Genomic DNA, 20,592 nt, shown 5'->3' on the forward strand with positions numbered 1-20,592 from the left:
CGTGCTCCGTCCGATATTGTTGTGCACAGCGAGACGAAACCCGTCACATCACGGCACCGGTACCGGCATCTTTCTTCACTTTTTGTTAGTTCCTTGTCCGTTGAGCCCGTGTGCTTAAACGCTCCAGCTTGGATGACTAAAATTATTATCTACATTTACACACGGCGTGAATACCGTTCGCAACTATCTACTCCCTGAGAAGAAGACAAGCGCTCCGGAAATACAATTTGTGGCGCTAAGATCGAGTGTAACTATTGTAAGCAGTGAAATTGGAGCTTCGTCATCTATCCATCCAAATCCATCGACTAGATACAAATTTACTTCCAGCTTACCCACACAAAATTACCGTCCGCGTTATCCACAATCTTGCACTTGCGTTCTACAATCTCAAGCACCTTCTCCCGGATCCCCATTTTCCCGTTGTGGTGTTCAAGAACCTTTTCTACGACTTCGTCAATGGTATACCCTGTTCCTGGTGAGTCAATATCGTTGCCCCGAACGATGGCTTCGATTTCTTTCTCCGTAGGCAGGCTGTATTTATGGTATGCGTGAGGTTTAGCACTGAAGTCAGGAGGGGGGCCTATATCGCGATCTGGACCGTCGAGAATGACACCTTCCTTGCCTTTCTTATCCCCACCGCTTTCCACACTTCCCGTGCTCTCCTGCAATGAAGTACCGGATTTGTTGGTCGAATCTTCAGTGTCTTTGGTAGTTCCTGCCTTTGGCGTTACATCATTCTCCGGAAGATATAATTTTGGCGCTTGAGTAAGGAATGCAGACTTGGCCGAGAAAAATCGCGAGACAATATCATCTGCGACATCTTTTACGGAGCTTGGAGACCACTGTGGTGGTCCTTTGGATTTGTCGATGAGCTTGGCGGTGATGCCAGCAATGAAGTCCGGACTGGCGCCTGACTAGTACGTTTTCAATGTACTCCATGTCAATGACGTGAGGGAAATAATACGCACGCAGTAAGCGGTAGCTATTCTTAATTCCATGTTAAGTGCTTCCCATAGGTCCTGATCTCGGCCACGACGGATGGCTGCGAGAGCGACCTTCAAGCTCGTGGGGCTGCGGAGCGCCAGAAGTTCCAACGTCTTGGATGCCCAACCACTAACCATCTCGTCCTTGTCGGACTTGAACCTGGTCAGATCGTCCACGATCTTCTCCACTGAGTCGTGACGGAAAGCAGAGTCCAGAGCGACGCGTGTAGGCCCAACAAGCAGCGAAGATGGTTCGTCAGACTCCCGTTCTGCGGAATTCTCCTCAAGAATACCATTGACCTCGACACACGCAGTGTCGTAATCGGCAGCCTCCACACCAGCCAGGGCTTCAAGTACAGTGGGAATCCGACGGGACGGAATAAAATGAGTGGCCAGGCCATGTTCACTAGTACGCTTCGCTTTCAATCAAATGCCGCGGACCGCAAATTTTACTCACAATACCGCTCTGCCCTTTAGACGGGCGCCAGTCAGACTGAGATAGGTCCCTATTTCGCCATCAAGCCTGGAAAGATAGTAGCTGCCTCCGACATCAGGGCAATAGCCGATATCAGTCTCCGGCATAGCAAACAATGTATTTTCGGTAGCTACTCTGAAAGTTGCCGGCGCAGACAGTCCGACGCCACCACCCACTAGCGCGCGCGCCTTCAGAGCGGGAAGACATCGAAAAAGCTGACACTCACTTGTGATGCCATCCATCAAAGCCACGTATGGTTTTTGTATAGTTGCCAACAAATAGTCCAGTTCAAACCTAAACGTCACTGGATAGGAATAGAGGAACAATAAGGGTCGTAGCTACGTACTCGTCTTTGAAGAACTTGATGGCGCGCTTCCTGGTTGTAGGATTTGCCGCGTTCTGCGCGACACCTCGGTGCAAGATCTCCATTCAGATCCAGAGAAACAGCAATGAATAAATCCAGCTCACTAGCAACATCACCGCCTGCGCAGAACGCTCTCCCAGTACCTCTACCCAGAACTACTCCGCATAGATCGGACTTGCTCCAAGACTTGAGATTTGATGGTAAGTGGAATCCTAGGACAGAGGAGTAAACTGGCCACCTCGATTTTGGGTCGTAGCAAACCCAGCATTTGCTCGTCGAGAGCATTGAGCTTTTCAGGCCGATTGAGTGTATACGTCCGCAACTCCGAAAGAGACTCGAATTTAACCGTTTCCTGAAATTTTGAAATTATCTTCTGGTCGTGAAAAGCGACAGCGAGCTGCAGCATACCTCGGCCGTCGTCGACATCATGTGCGACGCGATCTGTCGAGTTCGTTTCAGTGCGCTGGCGCCTCCTCGAGACATGCCCTTGATGATAGTCGGGACCAACATGGAAGCCGGACTCGGAAAAGCTATCTGTCCGCTGAGATCGACTTGGGGAAAGGACCGGCAATGGGCTCCAACCCTTCCGGAACGGAGGAAAAATAAACAAAATGAAATTAGATAATAAGCTTCGTGACGTCTTGAACCCTAACCACGACCACTGCCCCATTGAATACCTCATTGAAATCGTTATGGACGTCGACGACGAGATCGAGTCTATCCTCTTCATCATAAGGGAGATATCCAGTAAGTGGTGCCGTATCCTTTCTTGTCGAGCATCCCTGGAAGGCGCTGGCTTCAGTATACAAGATACCGCCCTTGAAAGTCAACGCCGGCCATCGCGCAATGGAATGGGGCGATCTCAGCAATCCTCTATGGAAAGGCCGTCTGAAAATAGTGGAGAAATCATCTGGCGCATCCCTGCTATTTGAGGATGCCCAGACAGGTGCGACAGGTCGAAACGTCACCTAGAGCACCATCATTAACAACTTCACAGGAGAATGTACGTTCGCTGACACGGCTCTTGCTCTGGTCCTAATTGTTTGCAAGTATTCGCTAAGACTGCATATGATCCCGATCGCCCTTCTGTTGAAGCCGTGTTGGATTCATCGCGATATTTCGTTGTTCGGATCGAGGATGCTGGAAAGAAGGCTTACATTGGACTTGGATTTGCCGAAAGAACCGACAGTTTTGACTTCAGTATGTCAGAGGTCACGCGGTTATGGTGCTGCCTTCTCATCCCTTTGTAGACGTCGCACTCCAAGATTACTCAAAGTATGCGGTCTTATTTCTCCCCGGAGGCGTGCTAATACCGGTCTCTAGGCGCCACAGGGCGGCCCTCCACCCGCCTCATAGCGAGGCTGAAGAAGCACCCTCTCCTCATGTACCCGCTGGTCCTAAAAAGGATTACAGCCTCAAGGAGGGGGAAACCTTCACCATTGCTATTCCAGGTAGAAGCAAACCTGTGGCTTCAGATACCAATCTTCTAGGATCAACTACGCAGTCTTCATCTCAAACCTCCGCCGGGGGCGCAGTTCCGCTCCTACCTCCTCCGCCAAGCTCCAAGAAACGGTCATAAACTGTATTTAAGATGTTTTCGAATGGATATATCGTCTTGAAATCAATCGTTTCACGTTGCTGCTCACTGCTTATACAGAATACTGTTTGCAAAGACGTGTATTAGCAAGCGTTGATACAAATGCTTGGTTCCAAGAATAGTGCTGTAATCTGATTGGGATCCTGAGTTAGAACATGCATGATATTCAAACGTGCCTGTACAATGGAACGTCATGTCGACGGATCTATCTTGATCATCATCGTAGAGTCCGACAAATGCGCTGATGATTGTAGATCATCCATCTGTACTTTGTACTTCGCAAGGTGTGTTTCACATCTAATAGTATTTAAGGGCCTGTTAACGTTTCACGATAGGAATCGTAACAAGTGCGCGCTGTGCCCAGATCAGAACTTAGAAACACTCGAGTCATTTCACGGATAATGATGTTTCTAGGCATCCGTATATCCGTGTGATGCCTAGGTTCCAGAGCGTCGCGATTACCTGGACGGCATGTCTGATACAAGGTCGCCCGCACCGCACCGCCTGGTGCCCAGTACATGCTGACTCCATTTTGCGCCGGTCGTTGTGCTGATATCAAAATTCCATTCCGATCCTCAAGTATGATTTCAAGTACGCTCTGGAACGAGTTCGGATTGTCGGATTGTCACGTTGCCCTCTTCGAGGAAAATTCAAGAGCGTTCAACGATGGACGTATGGTTTATCATGTGTTTTGCAAGGCGAAGCCCAGTGCTAACATCACAAATCCGTCGCTCTGCGGAACAGTCCTTGATTGTGACCCAAGTTACTACGACCGTCTCGCTCCACGTCGCTGATACTTTAGTTGGGAACATACCTAGCTACGCACAATCCATACAAGAAGCTGAGCACACACACACACAAATGGACGTGAACGGTCTGGTGTTGACTCTGAATGGGTTTTTAGTATCGTTGACGATAGTCTGAAAAGGATACAGACTACTAAATTGTCGATCCTGTTTCTAGTATGCGGTTTTCTGATACTCCCATATTTTCATTATCTGACGTGCTAGCAGAGCACCCCGACACCCGTCGACTAAACATGAACGTCACTAGATCGGCTACACTAGAAGAGCATGTCTTTTCCTCTTCTGGCTAACTCGCACAATTGCCAGTGGGAAATCACCTATGCCATGCGATAGCTCACTGACATCGGAGTCTATGTAGATGCCTTATCAGAGAGATCGACTGACCTGCCAACTTGCCAGCCCTACTACAGTGACCATTACTCATCTGCCACATGTCTAGAATGAGCTCGAGGACTGATAATTGATACCTGTGACTAAGTACACCAATCTCAGGTAAGCATTGTCCAATATTTCAATACCTTGTGTTGAACTGTGCTTCAATAATGCTGCCAAGAGCGAAACCGTCCGAAGCAGACCAGAACCGATCCAAGCCTGCATTACACCCGGTTCTGTTTTCTTGTTTTACCAGATGTCATTTCTCCGAGCAGACGGCGGAATGTTACGGGGACCTTCTTAGCTGTTATATCGTGGGAATGCTTCCGATGTTGTCCCGAACGGTGAAATCTTCAGAACAGAGCCAAACGCCCGCCTCCTCCGCACACGTTTCTGTAAGTTGACATCTACTATATCATCAATATGTACGACATTGAGCATCCTCTTAGTAGACCATCTCCTGGAGTTTTTGGCAAGGAGAAGGTTCAGAGTTACTCTGTCGTCACTTCACGGTACCCGTTGTCACTATGGCATCTCAAAGCTCCAATATTACGCGCTGGAGGCCGACGTCTACCCATTCGTTGCAGTCGGACGGATACCGGGTTTTTATTATGTACAACCCAGCTTGTGATGACCATACTACAGGCTATAAAATGCCTGGAACTCAACTTGATACACTACCTTTCTCAACATCGCGATGTTCGCAAAATTCTCTTTTCTCGCTTCGCTTCTCTCCATTCTTCCAGCTTTCGTACGGGCTCAAGCCGATACCAATCCCTATGATGGCTATCAGGTGAGTGTCTTCCGCCGCCACTGCACCCTGAAACTAACCATTTTATAGGTCTACGTGCCTCCGTACTACGCTGCCGAAGTTGAAGCCGCCGCCGCTAACATCACTGACTCCTCGCTCTCTGCAAAGGCCTCGGCTGTTGCCGAAATTCCGACATTCACCTGGTTCGACCTCGTCTCAAAGGTACCCGATTTGGGAACCTATCTCGCGGATGCCCAGTCCTTGCAAGAATCGGAGGGCACCAGCTACCTGGTTCAGATTGTAGTATACGACCTTCCCGATCGTGACTGTGCTGCATCGGCTTCGAATGGAGAATTTAGCATTGCCGATGATGGTCTCAATAAGTACAAGGATTATATTGACCAAATTGTCGAGCAGGTTTCTCGTACGTGATTTTTCGATGCTGCAAGGTCCGCGACTTAGCTCGCCAACAGAATATACTGATGTCCGCGTCGTTGCTGTCATTGAGCCTGATTCCTTGGCCAATCTTGTCACAAATTTGAGTGTATCTAAATGCTCCGGCGCTGAAGATGCTTATAAGGTGTGTAATACCCACATTTGATCCTTCTGGCCTGAATCCCCTTGACACATGGTTGCTAGGAGGGAGTTACCTACGCCATGCAGCAGCTCAGTTCCGTCGGAGTCTATATGTACCTTGATGCAGGCCACGCCGGATGGCTGGGCTGGCCCGCCAACCTGAGTCCGGCAGCTGAACTCTTCAACGACTTGTACACCGCTGCTGGATCTCCCGAATATGTTCGCGGGCTAGCAACGGACGTCTCTAATTACAATGCCCTCAGGTTAGTAATCGCCCTGCCCTTCAGGACCCTGTATTGATTACCGTCCCTACTTAAGCGCCACAACTGCGGATCCTGTCACTTCCGGAAACTCTAACTACGACGAACTTCACTATATCGAGGCCTTGGCTCCTTTACTCACATCCTTCCCCGCTCACTTCATTGTTGATCAGGGACGCTCTGGACAACAGGATATTCGTAATGCTTGGGGTGATTGGTGTAACGTCGTTGGTGCTGGACTTGGAACCCGGCCCACCACTGACACTGGCTTTGACCTAATTGACGCTATAGTTTGGGTCAAGCCTCCTGGTGAGTCTGATGGAACAAGCAACACCAGCTCCTCCAGATATGATTCTAGTTGTGGTTTGTCGTAAGTTTCCCGCTTGTTTCCATTGATATTCGCTCATGTTCATGGTGCAGTGATTCCGCCACTGATGCACCGGAAGCTGGAACATGGTTCCAGTCCTACTTCGCCGATTTGGTGACCAATGCCAACCCTTCATTATGATACTTTGCGTTGTTTTCTACATCCCTGACACGTTCTTAATCGTTCAGCACTCCACCGCGTTTCATAACGAATTCAATCACTTGGAAATGAAGTTCAACATGTCCAATTTCAGCGTTCTTAGTGCGATCTCGAGCCAGTCCGGAAACATCATTCTTTGACTTTGAAAATAAAAAACTTGCGAGACATTCGGACCGTATACTGCTATTCCGAGCTTTTAATGAACCTCGCTGCTTGGAAAGCGCCACATAGGAAAAACTTGTGGCAGAATTCGAATTGAATCCGAGGCTCACGTGGGTAGTGATAATGATGCCAACGACCCTTCCGATAAGGCGACTTGTCATTTTCAATCCTTGATGAGTAGCACCATGACTTCCTGCACTTCGACTTGGACCAACAGATCGATCTTTGGACCGGAAGCACCTTGATATTCCATTCCATGACTTGTCGATCTTCTGAATGCGAAATAAAACTGGAACGGCTCCAATTTTCCGACACTGCCAGGTAGCCACCTATCACCTGCCTGCCCTTGTCTAACTTAACCAAGTGTGTCGCCGATAAAGAACCGAGAGTTGTCGACCAGGATTCCCAATCACACAACAAAATTTTTATGTCGGGAAACTTTTGTCAGGGACTGACAGCCATTTCTTCCGGCGCTACCCCTTCGGCTCAATGAATCTTGTGTGTCCATCGATGATTCGACATGCTAAAGGCCCCTTGCGACAGGGTTGACATCATATTCGGATGAACTGCCAAGCTCGCGATGAGGTAACCGACTATGATCAGCTACTCTACGAGAGCCTCGAGGCACGAGGGGTCGTCCAGCACCGACGTCTTTCCGCTCATTGCAGTCGGCTGAACACCGGAACTACAGCATCGTCACGTTCTAATGGCCAGCGAGTCCTATAAAACTAGTCGAATCATGGTTGGATTCCTTACAATCGTGATCTCCCAGCCCGTCTTTCACAAAGATGTTCAAATTTTCTGCTCTCGCAGCCCTCGTGGCCATACTTCCCGCTTTTGTCGAGGCTCAATCTGCCGTGTACGGCCAATGCGGCGGTATCGGATGGAGTAAGTCCTGAGTCGCTGCGCCGGGTGATCTTCCGCTGACGTGTACGGCAGCGGGTGCGACGACTTGTGTGGCCGGATCAACGTGCACCTACTTGAATGATTATTACTCTCAGTGCCTGTATGTAGTGATTTCCTCGCACGGCATATTAAATCTGAAGCCATTATTTTCAGTCCGGGTTCGGCAGCGTCTACGACCACCGCCACTTCCAGGACATCCACGACGGCGACGGCGACTTCGACCACGTCTGGATCCTCTCCAAGCTCGACCTCGACTCCGATTGCCGGCAATCCTTTTGAGGGCTATGAGGTGTGTGTTCACAGAGTCCCCACAATTAGCTCCACTTCATTAACGCGTACACAGATCTACTTGTCTCCTTATTATGCAGCCGAGGTCACTGCCGCTGCGCAAGCCATGACAGACTCTACCATGGCCTCGAAGGCTTTGGAGGTCGCCCAAATCCCCACATTCACCTGGTTCGACGCCGTTGCAAAAGTGCCTGACTTGGGAACCTACCTTGCGGATGCCCAGTCTTTGCAGATGTCTACCGGTAAAAAATACATCGTCCAGATCGTCGTCTATGACCTTCCCGACCGTGACTGTGCCGCTTTGGCTTCGAATGGTGAATTCAGCATTGCAAATGACGGCCTAAACAAGTATAAGAACTACATTGACCAGCTTGTCGAACAGATTACTCGTAAGTCGCCGGGAATATCGTTACTCTGCTACCACTAACAACAAGAGCAGAGTTCCCTGATGTTCGCGTCGTCGCTGTGATTGAGCCTGATTCTTTGGCTAACCTTGTGACGAATTTGAGCGTCAGCAAATGTGCCAATGCTCAAACTGCATACAAGGTTTGAATTCAATCTTATTTGTTTTCATCTTCCTCTGACACCTTTTCTTAGGCAGGAGTCACTTACGCTATGCAGCAGCTCAATACCGTTGGTGTCTACATGTACCTTGACGCTGGACACGCTGGATGGCTGGGCTGGCCTGCCAACTTAAGTCCAGCTGCTCAGCTTTTCAACAGCCTTTACACCTCCGCCGGATCACCCAAATTTGTTCGCGGATTGGCGACAGACGTTGCGAACTACAATGCACTCGTGTAAGCAAATTCTGTCTGTTTTCAGTTCTACTTTGTTGAGCGGTTCAAAATAGCGCCTCTTCTCCTGACCCTATCACTTCTGGAAACTCCAATTACGACGAGATACACTATATCCAGGCTCTGGCTCCTCTTCTGACTTCCATGCCTGCTCACTTCATCGTTGACCAGGGACGCTCTGGTAGGCAAAACATCCGTAGCGCCTGGGGTGACTGGTGCAACGTCGTGGGAGCCGGATTCGGAACTCACCCCACTACAAACACCGGTTCCAGCCTGATTGATTCTATTGTTTGGGTCAAGCCTGGTGGTGAATGTGATGGAACTAGTAACACTAGCTCTCCCAGATATGACGCCCACTGTGGTCAATCGTGAGTTTTCTTTGTATAGACTCGTGTATCTCTGCTCATGTTGCTCTAGTGACGCTGCACCCAATGCACCTGAGGCTGGAACGTGGTTCCAAGCCTACTTCCAGACTTTGGTTGCCAACGCCAACCCAGCGCTGTAGGATCACAGTAGTGATATGAGGCGGACTACATTTATTTTTTTGTCGAATAAAATGTTTCCTGTGATCTATATATAGTTCAAGATCAGGATCGTATAATAACTCCATCTTTCTTATCTCTGGTGAGGAATATAATTCAGCTTATCTAGGTTTGCTGCATTGTCAGGGCTGCTTTGTTGTGGGTAAAAATTCTGCCCTTGATCTGTCTGCGACGTTCATCGGGCGGCCCGATGAACGTCGGCCAAGCACTCAAATTTTTCACAAACACAAAAACTTTCTACTTCGGATCTGCATGGACATCGGTCTGGATTTGACTGAACGTTCGCGGATACGTAGACATCTACTTAGCATGCTCAACGGAATAGCACATAGAGTACAACGAGTAAATTTGCCTAAATTCAAAGTAAATTGAAATGAGAAGAAGATGGAGATAAGATCACCCCCGTCGGTGGTGATATATCCGCTGACTAATCCTGTCACGTGACTGGAGTGGAAATGTCTCAGCGCTCGGCATCGACGTTCGCGTCCTCAATTTTATCAGATAACTCCCGGCAAGCCCCACTCTCACTCAAACCATCATGCTGTCGAGAATTTCACGGACGACATCACGCAGAGCGGTGACAGCGAAGGCATCCAGCTCGGTAATGTCCGGCCGTCGAGGGCTTGTGCACCCGTCTGGTGCGGACAGAGCAAGCGTCGTCGACCTGCCTTCGACGTACCAACATGAAACGCATTTTACGCCGCGATCCGGTTCGTTGCTCGTAAACCGATGAAAGAAGGCGGCTAACGAAATGCCTAGATATGCTTGGGTTCAAGTTGGAGATGCCTCGTCGGGAGGGCTCGGTTCATGAGAAAATTCGGCCAATTTATTTGGACTTGCAGGTTCGTGGTCCTTTAGAGTGCTGGCCCGCTGTGGTGCTTACTGTTGCGCAGGCGACGACCCCACTTGATCCCCGGGTGCTGGATGCCATGCTTCCTTACATGACGGATCAGTATGGCAATCCACATAGTCGGACGCATGCTTACGGGTGGGAAGCTGAACAAGCGGTGGAGGATGCACGAAAGGTATGAGTCATCTTTTGGGATGCCGAGGATATTCGTCTTCATTTACTATATGCCAGCACGTCGCGGATCTCATTGGAGCTGACGCCAAGGACATTGTTTTTACGTCCGGGGCAACTGAAACGAACAACATGGCAATCAAAGGTGTCGCACGGTTTCACAAAGAAAAGAAAAGACATATTATCACAACCCAAACCGTGAGTGATTAGCAATTCACCATGAATAAAACGGTTCTCACACGGAGCTTAGGAGCACAAATGTGTATTGGACTCGTGCCGGAAACTTTCAGAAGAAGGTTTTGATGTGACATATTTGCCCGTGAAGAACAACGGCGTCGTTGATCTGGATGTACTTGAGGCCGCCATTCGACCCGATACCTCTCTCGTTTCGATCATGACGGTGAACAACGAGACTGGAGTTATTCAGCCAATCAGAGAAATTGGCGCCCTGCTTCGAAAGCACAGAGGAGTCTACTTTCACACCGACGCCGCTCAGGCCGCTGGAAAAATAAACTTGGACGTTAACGAAATGAACGTCGACCTGATGAGTATCTCTGGTCATAAGATCTACGGACCGAAGGGCATAGGTGCTGCGTATGTCAGGAGACGGCCAAGGGTTAGACTTGAGCCTATTTTGAGTGGAGGAGGTCAGGAACGTGGTTTGCGCAGCGGAACCCTGGCACCACCGCTGGTTGTCGGTTTGGGAGAAGCTGCAAGAATAGCAAAACAAGAGATGGCGGTGCGTCATTTTTTCCTTCTTCTCGCTATGATGATACTCGCACGCAAAAATACGAACGGGGTGGTGTTTGCGCTGTTCTTTCAGTTGCTATCTACGTCAGCCTCGTTATGACATTTGTGCAGGGGTACTGAGTAAATTTTTTTCCCTTTCGTCTATTTTTGGCCACGTCCCTTTACTTTGATTACTGAACGTGATCTTTTTAGAGGGATTATGCACATGTAAAAGAGCTATCCGACCGGTTGATACGAACCATCAATTCTCAGGTGGAGCGCGTTGTTCGAAATGGTGACGTGGACGGCTACCCGGGCTGCGTGAACCTTAGTTTCTCGTATGTTGAAGGAGAATCTCTCCTCATGGCGTTGAAGGTTTGTCTCGGATTTCGTTTCGATACAAAATCTCTCAAGCAGCTTGTATAGGACATTGCGCTATCATCGGGTAGTGCTTGCACATCAGCATCTTTGGAACCGTCATATGTCTTGCGAGCCCTAGGTGAGCTGCTCAGGTCTGATCTCGCTTGATACGATTAATTAATCTGGCGTAGGTGCGGCTGAGGACATGGCACACTCTTCATTGCGATTTGGTATTGGTCGGTTTACCACAGAGGCAGAGATTGATTTTGTTGTGCGGCATCTTGTTAGCACTGTCAACAAATTGCGAGAAATGAGGTTGGTGAAATTTTTATTTATTCCCCGCCAATGACTGAACACTATTTTACAGCCCGCTGTGGGAAATGGTTCAAGAGGGTATTGACATTAACTCGATTGACTGGTCGCAGCACTGATTTCATGGGTCGATATTTACACGTCTGTTCTTCGTAGTTGGTCATAATTACTTGTATTTTTTACGGAAGTATTTTTTACTGTCGTCATCGATAAATCAAATTAGCAAGGGCACGGACCAGCTCCTTCGCACTCCGCAATGAAGGCATTCAAACTCAGCAGAATTCCCAACCTTATCACTCTTTTCCTCACACCACCACTGCAGCATGTCCAACCCCAGGCAACGGCTCTATATTGGCAGTAAGAGCCTTTTCCGAGCAGGCAGGCCCAGATATGGACTCTGACATTTTTGTTGAACAGGATTGCCCCCCGACGTCCGTTCTGATGATGTCTCGAAATTCTTCGACACCTATGGGCGAATTGTGGACTGCCGTGTGATGACTGGTTAGTCCGAGCGAATACGCCACATCTTGTGTTGACGGCCATTGTTTCTTAGGTTTCGGTTTCGTCGAGTTCGAGGCTGCCAAGGTAAATTCTGGATGGATACCGCAGTGTGGCGTGTTGCTAACTATTGTGCGAAGGATGCCGAGGACGCTGTCACCCACTGCAACGGCAAGTCCTTCATGGGTGCAAAGTATGTTGCAAAGGTTGCGTGATAATTATTTTATATTCATATCGACTCAGCATCGTCGTGGAATTTGCCAAAGAAGGCCGGCCTCGTCGCGATCCCTACGAGGACCGGAGCCATGGCTACGGGTATGAAGACAGACGTCCATCATGTAAGCTGATTGACCGTTTATTTTTCCTAGCAGAAGCGCTCGCTCCCGTAGGCCCCCTGGCTACCGTATTCTCGTTCAAAACGTCGCCCGTGAAGTCAGCTGGCAGGTATGGAAAGTTTTGCCCAATTTCGTCGTTCTGGCCCTTCCCACACTATGCTTCCCCGTTTGATTGGATATGCGCCGAGGTCCATGGTTTTTGCCACTTCTCGTTGTCCGACGTTTTGGGAGGGCCCTTTGGATTATATCGGCTGTTAATGCTTTGGCGATGGACCCTAATGTTGTCGTCCCCGCTATATTAGGATCTGAAAGATTTTGGCCGGGATGCTGGTAATGTGACATTCGCTGATATCGACCGCGATGTCGTGGGTCAAGGGTAAGCTCTGGATGTATTTGTTGCAAATCAGCCTATTTATCTTCTCTTCCAGTATTCTTGAATATCTTACTCGTGAGGACGCGGATCCGTGCTATTCGAGACTTGGATGGCAAAGAGCTTCGCGGCTAAAATCGTTCGCGTTGCTGATGATAGCGTGAGTGGTGTAGGACCATAATTTAGAAGCCTGATATTGACAACATTACTTAGCGCTCTGGTCCCGATAACTATAGGCGCGATGATCGTCGTGATGACCGTCCTCCTCGAGAAGACCGTTATCGCGATGACCGTAGCTACAGAGACGACCGCAGCTACCGGGACGACCGCTACAGAGATGACCGCGGCGGCAGGGATGATCGTGGCTACCGTCGGGACCGCTCAAGATCGCCTCGTCGTGACCACGATGATCGTCGACGGTCCCCGCCTCCCAGGAAAGATTATGATGATAGGAGGCCAACAGGGTACGATGATTACCGGAGAGTGGGTTATGATGATCGCAGAGTACCTGATTATCCTGAACGCCGTAGGGACGAAAGAAGACGCGACGAGAAGGATGACCGGTACGACGACAGGCCCCCAAGACAGGCGAACGGTGATGGAGGATGGACTCGTTGAGGATCTTTGTTGTCTGGCCACCCACACAAGAAATTCAGGAAAAAAAAACGGACGGCATGTTTCAAACGGTTATCTTTTTTTGGTCTTCTGTCCCCCCATTGTTCTATATCCGGACCGTGTACTTTTCTGCTGATGGTCTATACTCGTATTGGTACCGACTACCCTCGATCGTAACACTCGATGGCGTCGGGTAGGTCCGCTGATGGACGTTTTTGAGGATGGATTTATGTTCTGCTTGTGGGAACTTCAACACATCACGAAGCGCTTAGGTCGAGGCCCCAGGCTCACGGAACAACATCCGAAGTCGAATCAACAACCATAAGGCTTACGAGTGCGCGAGCCGGACCGTGTGGTAAACGATTTGTCTATCCAATGGAAAGGGTATGTATTCGCTACTACGATACGTTGATGTAAAACACAATGGACGAGCCATGGTCGAATCCCAACCAAGCAATGTCCTGCTTGTCGCGGTCGACTTCGAGTTCCACGACGGAGTTATCTCGCATATCATCCATATGGCAACATCTGCCTTTATGCCGGTCTTCGTGGCCTTACACAGCTTTTGCCGTAGGATGCGAAGCGCCATGGATGGCAAAACTTTGATCTTCATGGGCTGAGTCTCGAGTAGTTGGGCGAGGTCGATGGTTGGACTCATGGTTCGATAGGCATTCAGTTCTGCATGTACGTGTTTAGTTAGTTGAGAATGAACACGTACATGCGTACCTATCAGATGTTTTCTCAAGCGGTCAGTCTTGTCCTGAGGCTGTGTTGGTGCCTCTCCCAGTAAACCATGTTCTGATGAAGTCGATGGGCTAAGATGTAAGGAAAGACACAGCTGACGTACTAGCTCGAAGATTATTCCATTGAGGATGCTTTCTGATGAGCTCTTCCTCGGAGCCTGCGTCATCGTGCGAAATATGCGACAAGTAAAAGAGCTCGCAATCAGTCCGTTCCTTAGAGGATATCTATAGCGCATGACGTGGGCGTCAGTGAAATTCCCATCGATTTCCGTCGTCGCCGTGTGTGCTTACCGCCGTTGCATCCAAAGCCACGAGGGAAGGGATCTTTGCGATGATGAATTGACGGGAGTACCTTGCCTGATCGGTTTCTGTCGTAGGGGAAGGGATCAAAAAAATAGACATTGTCCGTTCTCACCGTTGCACCGACCTTGAACGAGCGGGTTACCGCGTATGTACAGCGTCTCTAGGCCGGGACACCAAGCGGCGAGCGCGTCAATATCTCGCCATGACCTCAGTCCATTTGCAGACAATGAAACAGATCTGATCGCTGGTAATCGAGATTGATGCTCAGTGGGGAACGGTATTTCCTTGATATCATTCGAAGTTAGGATGACGGTGGTCAATCTGCCAACAAGAAGCAGGGTAAGGAAGGCGAAGGGGTGGACGGAGAAATGTGGGAATCCTTACAAAGTACACGAAGAGCCAAGGGATTCCATGATATGAATCCAGTCGCTTAATGAATTGCTATCGAGATTGATACTCTGTATTGTGGCAGTGGGAGAAACAGTTCCCAGGCCCTTGGAGAGACGCTTGAGACGGTTGTAGCCCATCTCAACCTGCTGGAGTCTCGGCATAAAGCGGATGATCTCGAGCAATTGATTCCAGGATGTGAGCGTGTCATTCAGTTGGAGATCTGTCACTCTCATGAAGGCTGGCGACATTTTGGCGGTATCTCTCGGGCTGTCAAGTCGGTTCCGACTGAAACAACGTATTATCGTAAGATGCACCAGTCACAGCATTAGAAATGAAACTAACTTCAGGACCAGTCTTGTAAGCGCTGGGAGCTCTGTAGTAACGCTGGCAACCACGTCCCAAGAGGGAATAAGGCTCATCGAAAGATCTAGCCCGCGCACGTCTGTTCGATACACAGGTTTAAAAAGTTCATGTGTTTGAGAAGATTGTATTGAACTTACTGGGGCAAGTCTTATTGATGACGCCGGGTTCGTCGCCCTTGCAGACAAGTTCATTGTCAAGGCTGATTTCCCGGAGTCTCTCCAGGTTCGAGAACTTTTGCCTAATTTTATCGAGATTTACAGCTTCTATCTCGATAGCCCCGTGAGATGAGCCAAGAATCACTTTCTCCGTGGACTCAGATCCGTGTGGGAGTTCAATATACTTGGACTGCAGTGACTCCAAGAAAGATCGCCCGTATGATACATTTGATGATGGGCAGATGAACGAGCCAGAATTAGGTACCCTTACAATAGTTTAATATAGAGGTCGAAAATGGAGTACATAGCCTTACCGACATAAGAAGTATCGCGTCCCATCTCTAACACCATCGTGTTTTCCGCGCTCCGGGTTATCCCATTCGATACCCAGCCACGTACCTTTTGTGCCGTGGACAGGTCCGACGAAACGGATGCTTCCTATGTGTCCGGAGAGGCTAATACGGGCACCTATTTGAGGTAATTCCATCGCGTCAAGCGCTGACTCGGAGTACAAATTTGGTGGTTGGGTCGTCCGGGGATACGGTCCGAAAGCCGGAGCTGACCTTAGCGGGTGAACGAATTCAGTTTACACCGACGATGATGTTTAGTACGGAGTCACGCCAGGCTTGTAATGTGACCCTGCTGTTCCTTCCACTGCGTCCTTTCAACATCATTTACCTAATACTAGTCGCAGCGTGATCGAACTCGCCAACTCTTTGCTAGAGCTCGCTGTTTTTATCGAACCTGAAGACGACTTAATTGTACCGTCCACATACGGTATAAAGTATTCTTCCAACTCACTTACAGTATATAGTGATTCTACAGAGTCTACCGAAGATGATGGACTACAACCAGTAGACTGTATGCTCATTGCTGAAAATATCAATGGACAAATGCCACAAGATTAACATATCGCACACCCAAATCATCTGTCTTCTCGCTGCACAAAATTCCAGGATTCACATAAAAGCAAGGGCAACTGAGCAACAACACGTAGAGGCAACAAAAAAAATCCGCAGTGATCATAGGTCTAGAATAAGTACTTACGCGTAATTAAAACTGCTGAAGACAGACATGGACGTAGGCTGGAAGCCACTTGTATATTATTGTAAAGAGATAAAGAGTAAGGTATTATCGAGCATTACATTACATTACAGTTTGGATGATTGTTCAAATGCATTAGCTTCAATCTCGGTGAAGATATCAAAGTTACGTTGAAGGACTATCCGAGTGGTCAACTAAGGAAGAAGAAGATGAGTGCTGCGACCCAGTATGAAAGCAGGAGGCAGAAATACTTACGCCTCCCTTTCATGAACTGACAGAGCTGCACGATGCAGACGTCCTTTTGACCCTCCACGGGTTTCGTCTCCCTCATACGTGAGTATTCCCTCCGATCCACCAGGAGGAAAAGGATCCTTCAAGTCTCCTAGGATTCATAACCATCCTACCAAATAATCCCCGCGATAACTGCGCTACCTTATCCCTCTGCTCAGGTAAGTTCCTATTTCCCCGCAGAATACTTGCTAGAGTATACAAGATATAGAACTGCGGGGGCATGAAAATGACCTTCCCGTCGTTAAACTCGGCTAATGCGTCATCGGGGATGCAAGAAACGTGCCGAAATGACTTCCTGTCCCCCATCTGAATAAGGATAACCCGCAAGACTGTGATTAGAAGAAGAAGACACCGGAACGGCGAACAGACCACTCGCCTGGCTTCGGGATTTGCTCCTCCTTGTATCCCGATGAGAAACCAGAAGACGAAAAAGCAGCTGAGTCTAGAAACGCGACGTAAAAACGGGCGTGGAAGCGTCTGTGGGTCCCCGTTTGAGTCTAACCACATATGGAGATCCCTGAGCCACTGACCGAGGAGCATCAACAGGCGTAATCCCACTCCGTGAAGGGAAGCAGAACGTCGGAGTCTGTACGCACCGAGAGCTGATTCTCGTCGAGGAATGTTTGGAAGAGGAGTTTCTGGGAATGAATTTTGTGGCGTGCTGCTTCGAGGACGGGACCCGTTGGAAGGGACGAGCCTGTGACGCCAACAAGTAAACCAGACTCTTCGAATGTTTCCCGGATCGCCGTCATGGGTAATGAGGTGTCCTGTTTTTGGTCGTAGTTTCCCCCCGGGAAGACCTGGTAGGGGGCGTGTCATGATTCTGCTGGGCTAGCGGGTAGCAGCTGGAACTTACATGTACGCCTCCAAACGCACTAGCCTTGGGGTTGCGATGTACAAGCAGAACTTCATTACGCTTATTGATAATGACTAGACTAGCAGAGGGCCGGGGCACAACAGGCCGAGAAGAGGACATGGTACCGGAAGACGAGCTGCGATAATGGATCCAGAGAGCTGGCAGAGATTCGTAGCGAAGCCGAGAACGAGGAACAGACTGACGCAAGCCACAAATAATCATCTCGGCGTCTTATACCTTGAATTTGGGTGGTCCCTCATCAGATGTAGTCGGTAAATGGGAGAAGGAAGTCACCGGTCCGGTTGAGATCCCGGGTACGTACTCAATTTCAAGTGCCGGATTCGTAACAACGACCTCCAGTACAATAATGATAGTATTATGCGCTACATGATAGTGATGTGCAAGCGACAGCCCGATAGCAAAAAAAGTTATACAAGAAACTACACGTTCTGTATTCCGGAACAAGCGGAAAGACGGTCACATTCCTTCAGGGACGCGGCAATTTCTTCAGTGCGTCCTTCCAATTCTATAAGCAGATCAATGAAACGAAGCGGGCATCGCGTCATGGATCACGGCTACTCACACCATGCTCCAACGTCCTGAAATCCTCGATATTAGCAATAGATAGCATATACCTTGCCACCTTCTCCAGCTCTCGATCTCTCAAGGCCTCTGGTGTATGGGCATTCTTGAACGCATGGATCTTGAGGCCCTGACCAGGATTAAGAGCGAAATTACGACTCTGGCGGAGCATCAGTCAGTCGGATAGTTATGACCGTCGGGCAGCAAGACCTACAAGATCATCTATGTGTATAGTATTACGGGCGCCACTAATCATTCGCACGGAATTTGATAAGAGAATGTGGGAGTACATGCGTGGCCACTTACAACTGGGGTATAAGATTCCATATGATCTGTAGTGGCTTGACAGAATGCTGCCACGGCTTGTTGTCGCGTTGACTAAAGACAGTGAACATGCTCGTCTTATCTAGTACTGCTAGAGGTCAGCGGCGCGCAGGAAAAGACCATGAGGGCTTCAAGTTACCGAACGAGATCTATACGAATGTTCGAGAAACATAGGATCAGGCTCTTGAGAACGCATACGCACCTGATAATTGCGACTACCTCCAACCATACCCAATTCTACCAATTTAGTCTCCAGCCAAATCCAGCTCGTCTGGGACCTGAAAGCAGATTGGTAAATGCATTTAATACGGCCGCTGCAGGGTCAGGTGCATCTCCAGTGTCGAGAAACGAATCTTGGCAGATTTCGTTAAAGGAAGCTTTCCATGGTCCGATTCTGAACCCTGGGGAGCACCGCGAGAAGTATTACCGCTGTTCTACGGAATAATTTCCGGATTTTTTTCGTCGAGTATGGTGAGGAAGGATTGCTTATGATGAAACCGGTCAAGATCTCATTTATCATTCTGGAGGATGCACCCGCATCTGCCCTGGAGATAAAACCAAGTACGACGTACCATATACAGACTGAAATCGCGCGTGAGAGTATGCTGGTGAGTATTGAAGACGAACCCACTGTCATAAAACGGATAGATTGCCTCTAAGAATTCATGCAGGCCAGGGCGCGCGCATTCAGCGGGTGGCAGGCTTCCAGACGTCAAAGGCTTCGTATCCAGGATCGCTAGCAGATAACTCGTCTCAAATATCACGACCACCATCCAAGAAAAACGCACTATAGTCGATATCCAGTACCAACAACTTCTTGCCTGGACGTACCGGATGGATGAAATTGATATGCGTCTTGGACGTGTATTCCTTCACCTTGCGAGCGTTCCGCGGGTCAGTGAGGTAACGGTTCCTAGACGTGAAATCCAGGAGCAACACGTCCAGGTCGAAGTCATTGACGATGTCAGGGAGCGCTTCCAACGCTACAAATGTCAACGATCAACAAAGAGCATCCCATCACATCGCAGACTGCATACCCGATGGATCCTTGATCTCATCGCCCTCTGGCGTTCCAACGAGCGAAAACTTCTTCCCAGACTGCCAGCTTCAAATCGGCGCTGAAACCTCCAGTAAATCAAAGAACCAATAAAGTCACGCCATTGAGCACGTACATGCGTACTTGATCAGGTGGCAGTTTGCCTTTGACGAGGCCTAAGATCTTCTGGCGCTCGGGCGGGACACGAGTCTGGCCATGAAGGTAGCCTTTGAGATCATACACGCTGTCAAGAAAGCACCATTAGCTTGATGACGATTGCGTTGGGCGAGCGACTTACGTATCGGTATCCGCGATGTCTAGCGAGAAAGAACGCCCAGACCAGGTGAACTGGAGCGATATCCACGTCTCGACGATGCCTGATCCATTCTGTCGTCGCGAACAATCAGTGGCCTGAAGGTGGGCGCTTAGGTACGGGATGTCCTACCTCGACAATGGGTTCGTCGCGTCCCGTTACCTCTATGCCGTTCGCTGACGCCGATGTTACATCTATGGAAGAGGCCATGATGATGGTGAAAGAAAAGAAAGAGAAACAAGAAATACAAACACGCGTTGCTGCTGTATCGCCGGACCGGTCTAGCCGGTTGGAAGCCTTGTTCGAACTCTTGTTTTTTCACTCATAAAACAGTGAGATGACATATATTATGGTTGTCTTGTTTCTAAACTAGTACTAGCGGTAGCCACAATTCGAAATAACCTGAGAAGATCTAGTGGAAAGACAGGATATATGCTGTATGAAAAAAAGACATCTGAATCAAATATACAGGCATACTATCAACGCAAGCCATTGCGCACCTGGGTAATGAACCGTTTGAAGCAACACTCGAGGTAATCAATACGGGCGT

The 20,592-nt window shown here is 49.0% G+C and overlaps 9 protein-coding genes across 9 annotated transcripts; 5 read left to right on the top strand and 4 right to left on the bottom strand.

Annotated features, from left to right (window-relative positions):
* Positions 1 to 257: 257 nt before the first annotated feature.
* EV420DRAFT_1100957 (3-hydroxyisobutyryl-CoA hydrolase) lies at positions 258 to 2,688 on the bottom strand. Its single transcript, XM_060465836.1, has 8 exons — positions 2,231 to 2,688; positions 2,061 to 2,174; positions 1,927 to 2,008; positions 1,805 to 1,868; positions 1,685 to 1,752; positions 1,441 to 1,633; positions 969 to 1,389; positions 258 to 914 (listed from the first exon to the last, which is right to left on the bottom strand). Exons 1-8 carry the CDS (start codon positions 2,330 to 2,332, stop codon positions 318 to 320), a joined length of 1,641 nt encoding a protein of 546 aa, XP_060334968.1. The 5' UTR covers positions 2,333 to 2,688; the 3' UTR covers positions 258 to 317.
* On the top strand, positions 2,515 to 3,703 carry EV420DRAFT_1728866 (adaptin ear-binding coat-associated protein 1; the record flags this gene model as incomplete). Its single annotated transcript, XM_060479881.1, has 5 exons — positions 2,515 to 2,569; positions 2,625 to 2,768; positions 2,873 to 3,022; positions 3,073 to 3,097; positions 3,146 to 3,703. The coding sequence occupies 5 exons, from the start codon at positions 2,515 to 2,517 to the stop codon at positions 3,399 to 3,401; spliced, it is 630 nt and encodes a 209-aa protein (XP_060334969.1). The 3' UTR covers positions 3,402 to 3,703.
* A 1,469-nt stretch (positions 3,704 to 5,172) lies between these two features.
* On the top strand, positions 5,173 to 6,710 carry EV420DRAFT_1101026 (cellulase). Its single transcript, XM_060465837.1, has 6 exons — positions 5,173 to 5,390; positions 5,439 to 5,772; positions 5,822 to 5,928; positions 5,988 to 6,187; positions 6,243 to 6,554; positions 6,605 to 6,710. The coding sequence occupies exons 1-6, from the start codon at positions 5,295 to 5,297 to the stop codon at positions 6,690 to 6,692; spliced, it is 1,137 nt and encodes a 378-aa protein (XP_060334970.1). The 5' UTR covers positions 5,173 to 5,294; the 3' UTR covers positions 6,693 to 6,710.
* A 637-nt stretch (positions 6,711 to 7,347) lies between these two features.
* Positions 7,348 to 9,721, top strand: EV420DRAFT_1100890 (cellobiohydrolase II). Its single transcript, XM_060465835.1, has 8 exons — positions 7,348 to 7,760; positions 7,812 to 7,878; positions 7,932 to 8,067; positions 8,122 to 8,455; positions 8,506 to 8,612; positions 8,664 to 8,863; positions 8,917 to 9,228; positions 9,278 to 9,721. Exons 1-8 carry the CDS (start codon positions 7,661 to 7,663, stop codon positions 9,363 to 9,365), a joined length of 1,344 nt encoding a protein of 447 aa, XP_060334971.1. The 5' UTR covers positions 7,348 to 7,660; the 3' UTR covers positions 9,366 to 9,721.
* Positions 9,722 to 9,753: 32 nt separating this feature from the next.
* EV420DRAFT_1519357 (pyridoxal phosphate-dependent transferase) lies at positions 9,754 to 12,080 on the top strand. Its single transcript, XM_060472103.1, has 9 exons — positions 9,754 to 10,112; positions 10,162 to 10,244; positions 10,296 to 10,427; positions 10,484 to 10,621; positions 10,674 to 11,162; positions 11,366 to 11,527; positions 11,579 to 11,651; positions 11,704 to 11,827; positions 11,880 to 12,080. The coding sequence occupies exons 1-9, from the start codon at positions 9,941 to 9,943 to the stop codon at positions 11,941 to 11,943; spliced, it is 1,437 nt and encodes a 478-aa protein (XP_060334972.1). The 5' UTR covers positions 9,754 to 9,940; the 3' UTR covers positions 11,944 to 12,080.
* Positions 12,081 to 12,147: 67 nt separating this feature from the next.
* EV420DRAFT_1618635 (uncharacterized protein) lies at positions 12,148 to 13,645 on the top strand (the record flags this gene model as incomplete). Its single annotated transcript, XM_060475370.1, has 10 exons — positions 12,148 to 12,181; positions 12,242 to 12,325; positions 12,378 to 12,409; positions 12,463 to 12,515; positions 12,566 to 12,637; positions 12,694 to 12,766; positions 12,960 to 13,033; positions 13,086 to 13,121; positions 13,151 to 13,187; positions 13,241 to 13,645. 10 exons carry the CDS (start codon positions 12,148 to 12,150, stop codon positions 13,643 to 13,645), a joined length of 900 nt encoding a protein of 299 aa, XP_060334973.1.
* A 395-nt stretch (positions 13,646 to 14,040) lies between these two features.
* EV420DRAFT_1618636 (uncharacterized protein) lies at positions 14,041 to 16,083 on the bottom strand (the record flags this gene model as incomplete). Its single annotated transcript, XM_060475371.1, has 10 exons — positions 14,041 to 14,174; positions 14,201 to 14,320; positions 14,369 to 14,457; positions 14,486 to 14,610; positions 14,677 to 14,753; positions 14,813 to 15,009; positions 15,073 to 15,363; positions 15,421 to 15,520; positions 15,579 to 15,862; positions 15,911 to 16,083. 10 exons carry the CDS (start codon positions 16,081 to 16,083, stop codon positions 14,041 to 14,043), a joined length of 1,590 nt encoding a protein of 529 aa, XP_060334974.1.
* Positions 16,084 to 16,747: 664 nt separating this feature from the next.
* On the bottom strand, positions 16,748 to 17,907 carry EV420DRAFT_1618637 (uncharacterized protein; the record flags this gene model as incomplete). The annotated part of the gene is made up of 6 exons (XM_060475372.1): positions 16,748 to 16,834; positions 16,913 to 16,984; positions 17,037 to 17,226; positions 17,301 to 17,428; positions 17,528 to 17,731; positions 17,788 to 17,907. The coding sequence occupies 6 exons, from the start codon at positions 17,905 to 17,907 to the stop codon at positions 16,748 to 16,750; spliced, it is 801 nt and encodes a 266-aa protein (XP_060334975.1).
* A 367-nt stretch (positions 17,908 to 18,274) lies between these two features.
* EV420DRAFT_1638590 (HAD subfamily IIID h) lies at positions 18,275 to 20,252 on the bottom strand (the record flags this gene model as incomplete). Its single annotated transcript, XM_060476846.1, has 13 exons — positions 18,275 to 18,313; positions 18,371 to 18,529; positions 18,584 to 18,617; positions 18,676 to 18,781; positions 18,833 to 18,842; positions 18,896 to 18,971; positions 19,266 to 19,275; positions 19,325 to 19,429; positions 19,482 to 19,676; positions 19,731 to 19,798; positions 19,866 to 19,973; positions 20,028 to 20,116; positions 20,175 to 20,252. The coding sequence occupies 13 exons, from the start codon at positions 20,250 to 20,252 to the stop codon at positions 18,275 to 18,277; spliced, it is 1,077 nt and encodes a 358-aa protein (XP_060334976.1).
* Between the last annotated feature and the right edge of the window lie 340 nt (positions 20,253 to 20,592).

This window comes from Desarmillaria tabescens, assembly GCF_030435595.1.
Source record: "Desarmillaria tabescens strain CCBAS 213 chromosome Unknown EV420scaffold_7, whole genome shotgun sequence".
NCBI lineage: Eukaryota > Fungi > Basidiomycota > Agaricomycetes > Agaricales > Physalacriaceae > Desarmillaria > Desarmillaria tabescens.

Bases quoted from the DNA above. Each gene is read 5' to 3' on its own strand.
- EV420DRAFT_1101026 (XM_060465837.1), top strand. From the start codon at position 5,295: ATGTTCGCAAAATTCTCTTTTCTCGCTTCGCTTCTCTCCATTCTTCCA. The intron at 5,391-5,438 runs GTGAGTGTCTTC...ACCATTTTATAG, and splicing joins ATCCCTATGATGGCTATCAG to GTCTACGTGCCTCCGTACTA. The intron at 6,555-6,604 runs GTAAGTTTCCCG...TTCATGGTGCAG, and splicing joins GATTCTAGTTGTGGTTTGTC to TGATTCCGCCACTGATGCAC.
- EV420DRAFT_1100890 (XM_060465835.1), top strand. From the start codon at position 7,661: ATGTTCAAATTTTCTGCTCTCGCAGCCCTCGTGGCCATACTTCCCGCT. The intron at 7,879-7,931 runs GTATGTAGTGAT...CATTATTTTCAG, and splicing joins GATTATTACTCTCAGTGCCT to TCCGGGTTCGGCAGCGTCTA. The intron at 8,864-8,916 runs GTAAGCAAATTC...GGTTCAAAATAG, and splicing joins GCGAACTACAATGCACTCGT to CGCCTCTTCTCCTGACCCTA.
- EV420DRAFT_1519357 (XM_060472103.1), top strand. From the start codon at position 9,941: ATGCTGTCGAGAATTTCACGGACGACATCACGCAGAGCGGTGACAGCG. The intron at 10,113-10,161 runs GTTCGTTGCTCG...CGAAATGCCTAG, and splicing joins GCATTTTACGCCGCGATCCG to ATATGCTTGGGTTCAAGTTG. The intron at 11,652-11,703 runs GTGAGCTGCTCA...AATCTGGCGTAG, and splicing joins ATATGTCTTGCGAGCCCTAG to GTGCGGCTGAGGACATGGCA.
- EV420DRAFT_1100957 (XM_060465836.1), bottom strand. From the start codon at position 2,332: ATGTTGGTCCCGACTATCATCAAGGGCATGTCTCGAGGAGGCGCCAGC. The intron at 1,753-1,804 runs GTACGTAGCTAC...AGTGACGTTTAG, and splicing joins ATCAAGTTCTTCAAAGACGA to GTTTGAACTGGACTATTTGT. The intron at 915-968 runs GTGCGTATTATT...AAAACGTACTAG, and splicing joins GAATAGCTACCGCTTACTGC to TCAGGCGCCAGTCCGGACTT.